The 10187-nt window shown below is 38.6% G+C and overlaps 1 protein-coding gene across 1 annotated transcript in view; it reads right to left on the bottom strand.

Annotated features, from left to right (window-relative positions):
• Nucleotides 1–5558: 5558 nt before the first annotated feature.
• The window catches only part of LOC127855226 (NACHT and WD repeat domain-containing protein 2-like), a 50581-nt gene continuing 45952 nt past the window's right edge, over nt 5559–10187 (bottom strand). The window contains 1 exon segment of the mRNA XM_052390642.1: nt 5559–10186. Coding sequence (XP_052246602.1) covers nt 7199–10186 — 2988 coding nt within the window. The 3' untranslated portion in view covers nt 5559–7198.

Raw genomic sequence — 10187 nt, 5'->3', positions numbered from 1 at the left:
GATGGTTTTTGTTTTCTTTTTATTTGTATATCATATCATTCATATGACAAATAAATATAATAGTTGCACAAGAGTCCATACAAATTTATATTCTTGTTCTTTTCAAGTTAAATGATTAAACATTTTTGCACCATGTAATATTTTATTTGAAGAGTACACTTAAACAGAGTTTAAGGTAAATGTTTCCTAAAAAGCTGTGTGTGGGTAAAGCATATGATAGGTTCGTGTGCCCTATTAAACAACATAAGGGTACATGAACATATGATGGGAAATGAAATGAAATAAGAAACAGCTTTCATGCACATTGATTTAACAACATGATTGGTTCATGTACCCTATTAACTAGCTTTAATGAATATTTAATGGACAATATGACAGGTTCATGTGCCCTATTAAACAGCTTACATGAACTTCCGATGGACAATATGATATGTTCCGGTGTTCTATTAAACAGCTTTCATAAACATTGGATTTACAATATAAAAGGTTCATATGCCCTATTAAACAGCTTTCATGAACATTCAATAAATAATATTACAGATGTATGTGCCCTTTTAATCAGCTTTCATGAAAATTCGATAGACAATATGACAGATTCATGTGCCCTATTAAACAGCTTTCATGAAAATTCAATGTACAATATGAAAAGTTCATATGCCCTATTAAACAGTTTTCATGAACAGTCAATGGACAATATGGCAGATTTATGTGCCCTATGAATCAGCTTTTATGAACATTCAATGGAAAATATGACAGATTCATGTGCCGGCCCTATTAAACAGCTTTCATGAAAATTCAATGGACAATATGGCATATTTATGTACCCTTTTAAACAGCTTTCATGAAAATTCAATGGAAAATATGATAGGTTCATGTGCCCCTTATAACAGCTTTCATGAACATTCAGTTTACAATATGACAGATTCATGTGTCCTAATAAACAGATTACATGAACATTTGATGGACAATAAAAAAGGTTCATGTGCCCTTTAAACAGCTTTCATGAACATGGGATGGACAATATGATAGCCCATGTGCCCTTTAAACAGCGTTCATGAACATGGGACTGGCAATATGATAGTTTACTGTGTCTTAGTAAACAGCTTTCATGAACATTTCAGTGGACAATATGACAGATTGATGTGCCTTATTAAACAGCTTTCATGAAAATTTAATGGACAATATGATAGGTTTGTGTGCCCTATTTTACAACTTTCATGCACATCGATTAAACAACATGATTGGTTCATGTACCTTATTAACTAGCTCTCATGAACATTCAATGGACAATATGACAGGTTCATGTGACCTATTAAACAGCTTGCATGAACTTCGGATGGACATTATGATATGTTCCGGTATTCTATTAAACAGCTTTCATAAACATTTTATGTACAATATGAAAGGTTCATATGCCCTATTAAACAGCTTTCATGAACATTCAATGAACAATATGACAGATTTATGTGCCCTTTAAACAGTTTGCATTAACATTTGGCAGACAATATGATAGGTTAATGTATCTTATTAAACAGTTTTCATGAATATTCAATGGACAATATGAAAGGTTCATATGCCCTATTAAACAGTTTTCATGAACAGTTAATGGACAATATGATAGGTTAGTGTGCCCCTTTCAACAACTTTCATGTACATTAAATTGACAAAATGAAAGATTCATTTGTCCTAATAAACAGATTTCATGAACATTTGATGGACAATAAGAAAGGTTCATGTGCCCTTTAAACAGCTTTCATGAACATTAGAGGGACAATATGATGGGTTCATGTGCCCTTTAAACAGCTTTCATGAATATGGGATTGACAATATGATAGGTTACTGTGTCTTAGTAAACAGCTTTCATGAACATTTCAATGGACAATAATGACAGATTTATGTGCCCTATTAAACAGCTTTCATGAAAATTTAATGGACACTATGATAGTTTCATGTGCCCTATTAAACAGCTTTCATGAACATTGGATGGATAATATTATAACATTATGCGCCCTATTAAATCGTACAGGCAATATGATCATGTGTTTGCAATATAACTAGTACACAGCATAGGATATTGCGATAGTTTTGTGTCCCGTTAAACAGCATTCATGTACATAGGTTTTACAATGATATTTTTATTTGACCTCTTAAATAGCTCTCATGAACATTGAATGGACACTGATATGTTCATGCGCCTTATAAAATAACTTATAAACGCAGAATGGACACTGCCATGCGCGTTGGGATGAAGTTATAAATCGAATTACATTCTTTTTAAAGTACTTTTATTTAGGACGGATTGCATTTATAGATTCCTTGCACACAAAAAAATGAATTGCAAAATTGGAACAATACAATAAGAATAAATAATTGCAATGATAAGGCATGGGTATATGAACAAGTATAGATTCAATAATAGGGTAACTTAACATAGATATTATGTATTAGGGCAGTCGACAATCACAAAAATGACGGTTTGCTACAGATCATTCAACTAGTGCACGAGTATGCGTGTTACAAAACTTCATTCTTATGTAGTTTTCTTTTTCTAAGTTAACTCTTTCAGTGCAGGAACCGAATTTTGAAGGCCTTTGCAAACAGTTTGGATCCAGACGAGAACGTGGCGTCTCATCAGGATCCAAACTGTTTGCTATTCTTATAGTATTCTTTGAAAAAAATCGAAGAACATGCTAATTTAACAAATTCAGCAGACAACATTTTAGCAACATTTTAGCAGACAACAAATTTCCCAGCATGCAAAGGGTTAATTTATGGTTTGTAATTCATAGTTTCAGTGTTCAGTATTTAAGGTGTAGCTGAAGTTAAGGTTTTCTGTACTAGCAGGAGTTGTTGTTTATAACAGCGAATATTTCCATTAAGGTAAAATTAGTTTGCCAAAAGCGAATGGTAAAGAAGAATGGAATCCTGGAACCTACTCAATTAACATACAAACATGCCCAACTATAGTGATTCAAATGAGCCGCGCCATGTGTAAACGGTTCCAATAATAAAAAACACCTTGTTGTACTTGTGAGAACCATCATCTATTGGACACAATACTGGCTTTCCATATCAGCCGCTTCATGCGAAAATCGGTCTTACGCCATATACGACTATTGTAGCTTCAGAGCAGCGTGCGCATCCACACAGTCTGGTTAGGTTCTACGCATTCCGCCAATGAGACCACGAAACCTTGCGTTACTTCATAGCGGACAGGAAAGCTCTGTACCAGGCCGCTTGGATGCGCATATGTAATTTATAAGAATGTTTATATACGGTTCTCGTGCCCAATCAATGATGGTTCTCACAAGTTGAACAAGTCGATTTGGATAATTGGTCTGATTAGTCATAATAATAAGAAGAAGAACAATATCTATTTCCGGACCCAATCTACAATGTGTGAACAAACTGGTAAGAAAAGTAACTTCCAACAAAAATAGTAAACATAAACAAACAAAAAAATGGAATACGGTTTGAAAGTAATTTAAATTCATTGTTTTTTTAAGAAAAATAACAATAATAAATATTCTTTTTTTTTTTTTTGATAACACCTAAAAAGACAAAAAACTTTGATCAATATACATTAATATAAAAAAAGGTTAAAACCTTAATAAATACACAATGTAGTCGACAAAAATATAAATTTACTGCAAATTGAAAAATAGGCAAACCCCACAATATACCTTACAACCTTGTATGAAGCAACAGAGTACTGTAGGTCCATCGCTATCATGAACAAGATTTCTTATTAACCCATTTATGCATAGAAAGAAGGCCTTGGCAAACAGTGTATACCCAGATGAGACGCCGCATAATACGGCGTCTTATCAGGGTCTGCGCTGTTTGCTTAAAGGAATTTCTGTAAGAAATATTTTAAATATAGAAATAAACATACTAGACATCCCTAATTTTGGAAATAAATTGATCCAATTTAGAAGGGTGGGAGAGTCCACTAGGCATAAATGGGTTAATCATGCAAGAGAGATCCATACGCATAGTCTGGTAAAGTCCTCACAGAGGAAAACATTTGATTAACACAGTGTGTGTGCAATTCCACATATTTACCTCCCTTAATTCATAGCATTTAAATTTCTCGACGTGGTCCGCAACTAACAGAAACTCGCGAACAATGGTCTTGCTTCATCTTGATGGATATCGTGTTTGTTTTATTTTTATATATGAGTCGTGTTCTGGGAAAACTGTGCATAATGCATGTGCGTAAAGTGTCGTCCCAGATTAGCCTGTGCAGTCCGCACAGGCTAATCAGAGACGACACTTTCCGCCTAAATGGATTTTTGCTAAGAAGAGACTTCATTTAAACGAAACATGTCACAAAAGCGGAAAGTTTCGTCCCTGATTAGCCTGTGCGGCATTCACAGGCTAATCTGGGACGACACATTACGCACATACATTATGCCCAGTTTTATCAGAACGCCACTCACATCATAGGATCCATTGTAAAGCTTTGTCGTGAGGTACTGTGAAGCCTCGTTCTGTGAAAACTGGGCTTAATGCTTTTGCGTAAAGTGTAATCCCAGATTTGCCTGTGCATTCAGCAAACCTGTGTTTGTCGTTTAAGGCAGCCTCTTCTTAACGAAAATTAAGTTAAGGCGAAAAATGTCGACCCTTTTAAGACTGCGCGCACTTCACATGCTTATCAGATACGGCACTTTACGCACATGCATTAAAGCTAGTTTTCCCAGAACGAGACTCTCCATGAAGTGATTAAAACGCAGTGGCCTCCCTTACTAACCTATGTTTTTTTCATTAGGGGAGATCACTGTGAGATCTTCATCAAGCCAGTCCGGAACAACGTGAACCAGACTGAAGCACAGGTGGTTAGCGTGTGGCTATGATATTAATTAGTGAAAACATCATTTTGAATGATAAATAATCATATTATAACGAAAAATTAACTTTTCTGAAAAAAAAAATTTCACTATCAAATATATATATAACAGTTGACAGTGATCATGTATTCTTTATGAATGAAATCTCCAGTTGTAAAGACACACCTCCGCATTGGACCAATGAAATCACTCGTATGTTTAAAATGTCAGTTAGTTGAAATGTATGTAAACAAAGGTTTCAAACGGCGCTGGACAGTTAGTCTTGATGCAGAATGTAACGACAAGAACGGTAATAATGTTTTTTCATACGTTTTATTGAATTATGGTATCGAACTACATGAACTTTGTAGGGAAGTTGCCCTTTACTCCGTGAAGATTTCAGTCTTAAAGACAGCATGATCACTGTCAACTGGGTCATGCGTGTTGTGTATCGTGTTATTTCTTAAAAGTTGACCCAGCATTTGTTAAAATATTGCAAGACATATACATTTCCAGAAAGGAAATTCATTTCTGCGTTGAATAAGACCGAGATCGTGAAAATCGCTGCAAAATTTATGAAGATATGGCTGTTCAAAGCGATGCACCCCGTTTTGGGCTGATTTTGAGTTGCATACCTTGTTATATATATATTTGATAGTGAAATATTTTTTTTTTCAGAAAAGTTAATTTTTCGTTATAATATGATTATTTATCATTCAAAATGATGTTTTCACTAATTAATATCATAGCCACACGCTAACCACCTGTGGACTGAAGGCACAACAGAACCCCGTGACTCGGTGTCAGTCGTGAAAATAACTGTGTTCGAAAGCTTAATCATGAAGCAAAAGTAACAAATAGGGCAAACATTATGCGTTCATGTTGAAATTAAAATAATGGTAAACAAAGTCTTTTTGCAAAACTGAAATATAATACAATCATTATATGAAAAATAAATTTCTGTTCAATACAACACTGATAGATGTCTAGTATACAGGATTAGATAGATAGGTGGGATTTTTGCAACGCATTTGCTGTAATAAAACAACCATTGCCTTGCATTCCCAGATTAAACATTATCATGCGAAAAGCAGCAACAAAAATATACCTTGTTAAATGTACAAACCGATTCATGAGTAGAAATATATATATATATATACATATGACATAAAATTACACAAAGCTGTATGAACAATTATCAAAAACTAAATAACAGCCAGGAAAAAGTACAAAGACTTACTAAACCAACTGACTAGTATGTTAACAGGTTGACGGAGACATATATCTAATAAGAATAGGAATTAGTATTGCCCACAACAACTTAGTAATGCAGCCATGCTGAATGCAACGAAAAAAACAATCATTAGCACGACACAATGAACAATTTTTTTTTCGTATACACAGATCGGAACTGAGATAGAAGCACATACAACAGTTTCACATTAAAATGCAGCTGTTTCGCACTCAACTATCAACTATGGAGATAAACATTAAGATACATGACTAGATTAGTCTTTAATAATCTAAATACGTGTAAACTTATTTATCAGGAAAATACTCCATTTTAACATTTTCACCTTATGTAGCCGCCTTATGAACAGATTGGGCTATTGCATTTACAGTTTTATTCTTAAAGAAGTCATATGTATGAATGCTATATTTCGAAAATGAATGCAAATGTACAATTTACACAGGGTTTATTTTAATATTATACTAAGTTGTCATTCAGACATTTTTTTTGCTTTCGAAAATCGTTAATTAAAGGTACTTGTTCCGGAGTTCTTTTAAACACAATTTAAAATTCTAACTGCATGTTTTACTTGAGTGTAAATACGGGTATTCTTGTTCCAGTTGATTGAAACTATTGAAAAAAGAAGAGAGAAAATATGGCATAAACATATGTAAGATGTAGAATCACGTAAGCAAATTTTGCAAATAAAGAACATACACTTATGGTAACGACACGGCAAAACGGCGCAACAATACAACAGACGTCTTACCAACTACCTATTTTCAAAGACATCTACCGTACTCATTGTTCATTCTAGCGATAATTTACGCCTTAACAAACCGATGTCATTAAGATGATGTTGAGCAAAGCTGGTCGTGTGTAAGACGCGTGTTTGACTTTATAAAAATTATTGGCACTAAAAGCAAATAATCAGACAAGTTGTCCCCGTTCTACACGTTCTCTCGGACACTGATACCAGTTTATGTAAGCTTCTAATATCCATATTAAACAAGAGAGTGTCGAACACAGGGATAACTTGGTTGTTAACCATATTTAACTTTCGATTGGGGTATACAACACACAAAATCACAACAATATCGTAGCAAGATATGTACGGTAATAGCTTTGCAAACAACTTTCACGATATAACACAAGCACGAGATCTCTGTGCGCCTCTAGCCTTGGCCACGAATCGAGCCACCTGTAAGGCGGTTCCGATTGCGTTCTTCGGGGTATTTCCATCACTATTGTCTCCCGGAAGTCCGACGCCCGCCTGGTGTTTCTGCCGGCTCGGAATGCTCTGAAGAAACTCCACGTTCTCCTCGTAAAAAGGATCCGCCAATGCCAGGACGGTCATACTTCCGTCCACACATCCGATTATCATCGACATTCCGCCCGGACTGCATTTCATGACCTTTACCTCGGCATGGGCTTTGTACTTGGCCACCATTTTACCGTCGCTTAACCGGAAAACCCGCAGCGTCCTGTGACCGGAGTGGTAGTAGATCACATGACGGTCGTTATTACTGAACGTCGTATCTACATTAAAAACGCCCTCTGCTATTCGAGGAATTAATGTCTTTACAGTTTTACCATGTTTCAGCTCAATGTATTCTAGACCGCCTCGACTAGGCGCGTACAGTCCGTGCTTCCCCGTGTTGGTTACATGCCCGTTCCATCTGTTGACCGATCTGACTAGCGTTTTCTTCTTAAGGTCAAGAATATTACCTTTGTCTTCGTCGATGAGCGCCACTTGATTCGGATCATGCGGCATAGAGACGAGTCTGATCATTGGCTTGTAAGTGTTGTACTTTAATTGCAAATTGTACAAATGTTGACCTACCTTGGCCTGATAAACCCCGATGACGTCACCGCTTTTATCAACTGCCGGAAGTGCGAGCAACGAACCGTCACATGTAACGACACCATCTTTGTAAGCCCTAATCCCGTATTCAAACTTGTAAACCTGATCACCTTCCGGTAAGGAGTAACACGCGCACACACCTTTAGTGGCTCCCTGTTTTGCGATGGCAATAATTCTGGTATCGTTCTCATTTCTGATGAGTTTCTGAGTGTCACGTAATGGCAGCGTCTTCATCGCCGCGTCTTTAGAAACGTCCCAAATGACGATGTTCGCCGTCTCCGCTGCGCAGACGTAATTTCCGTCACCCGTAATCACTGCTTCTGTTATCACTGACGTGGATGTGGTAGTGCCGAATGTTTTCAGCAGTTTGCCGTTCTCCAGGTTCCATACACCGACGCAATTACGACTGGTGGTCACACAGAACGGAATGTCCGAGGCCAAGTCTATAGTCTCGATAGGCTTCTCAAGTCTGTCTATAGAATGCACGTCTTCAAGTATATTATCGAAGTTCCACACTTTGATTGTCTTATCGATTGACGAAGATATGACCTTATTGCAGCCATGCGTTACAGCCGTCAGGGCAATGATGCGTCCGAAATGAGCGTCCAGCACTTTGAACATGTTACCCTGTTTGACGTCCCAAACGTACACGTTTTTACGTACGGCCGCCACGACGAAATGATTGTTCCGAGTCAGAACCACCAGCCCTGACAGCTGGTTCTTAGTGGGAATGTTTCGCGTTCCGTGAGGCAGTTTGAGGGGCACCATAACGTCTGTTTTTAAGTTCCACAGTTTGTAACCTAAAGGGATTGTTGCCACGAGATAGTTCTCATCCTCTGAAAGGTTCAACGCAAAAACGACGTCATAATTATCGCCAAGCGTTCTGTCGTATTTCCACGTATCTCCGTCGCGTTTATACACCGCGACTGCATTGTCACTGATTTCTATGCACGTGTAAAGTGTCTGTTTGTCCTTTGTCATTGCTATTGCGCTGTGAAACTCAAACGGTTCAATGGAATTGTCACCCATTTCAAGCGTCATTTCGGAGTCATTCGCTCCACCGCTTTTCACAACTATGTACACCCTCGCATCGGGACCGAATTCCGCGGAAAGAATCGGCATGTTCATCTCAATAGTATGCCTCGAGAGAAAGGTGCCGCTTACCGTGTAGAGGAACCATTCCTCCAGCGTCCATATAACAATGTGGGTATTATTCATGGTGGTCCCACTCACGGCGGACTCCTTATGCTCTTTCAGCGGCGGCATGATTTTCACGTGTTCCCCCGTGAGAATATTGCACACAATTACTTGATTATTGTTAGTGAAGCCTGCAGCATATTTGTCGTTGTCTGAGACGACTAGACTTTGCATGATCCCCTCAATCCCAGGCGCGATTGTTCGGAAGACCTCCCCGGTGTTGAGATCGAAGATGATGAATTTATTAGACACAGATATCAGATACTTTGCATTGGACGTTACGGCGATTCCGAACGGCGCAAAGAGATGACCTTCGAGCGAGAACTGCAGCGGACCACCGGGTGTGTGCAAGCAATGGTGGACCGGCACCAGTGCGCACCTCGTCAGACCGTCGGTGTCACATTGCTGTATCAGCATGCGGATGTTCTCGTTGATTGTGAAATACGGGAGAAGCCTTCCGATTATTTGCGGACCGAGGTTGTCCGGATAGTGGCTTAAAATAGAACTCGACAGTCGGATGACGTCAGCGATCAGTTTCACGTCCTTCTGGTACACGTGGTCGAGCAGGTCCTCGAAATCGGACAGTACGGACTGCAGCGGCATAGAACTTAGCTTGGCATGGAGCCAATTGTAGTTGAAGATGACCTGTGTATAAAGCTCTTCATAGCGATGCGACCTAACCAAGTGGTAAGGAAGCTCATTCAGTTTACGGAGATTGTGTCTCATCGGCCGGCCGTTTTCGTCGACGAACACCAACGGCTGCAGCGGCACTTTCCGGTCGCTCTCGCCGCCCTTCTGCTCCAGGTGAAACATTTTTCGCTGGCTCTCAGTATATTCAAACGGCTTCGGTTTTCCGCCGCCCCAGATGCCAAGGAAATATTCGGCGATGTTTGAATGGATCTCGCTGACATAGTTCAAGTTTTTAAAATAGCGCTCCCTGGCAGCCTCGATGAACTGTCGGTGGTACCAGTTGACGACGTTAACACCATCTGCCTCGCGCTCGCTCAAATACGATGGGAGATCGCTACGAATACGTGTCCAAAGCAGCGGCGGAATTCTCCTTACC

The sequence above is a fragment of the Dreissena polymorpha genome, chromosome 13 (assembly GCF_020536995.1).
Source record: "Dreissena polymorpha isolate Duluth1 chromosome 13, UMN_Dpol_1.0, whole genome shotgun sequence".
Classification (NCBI taxonomy): domain Eukaryota; kingdom Metazoa; phylum Mollusca; class Bivalvia; order Myida; family Dreissenidae; genus Dreissena; species Dreissena polymorpha.
Note: the sequence above shows the minus strand (reverse complement) of the source record. Positions and strands in the feature narration are given on the sequence as shown.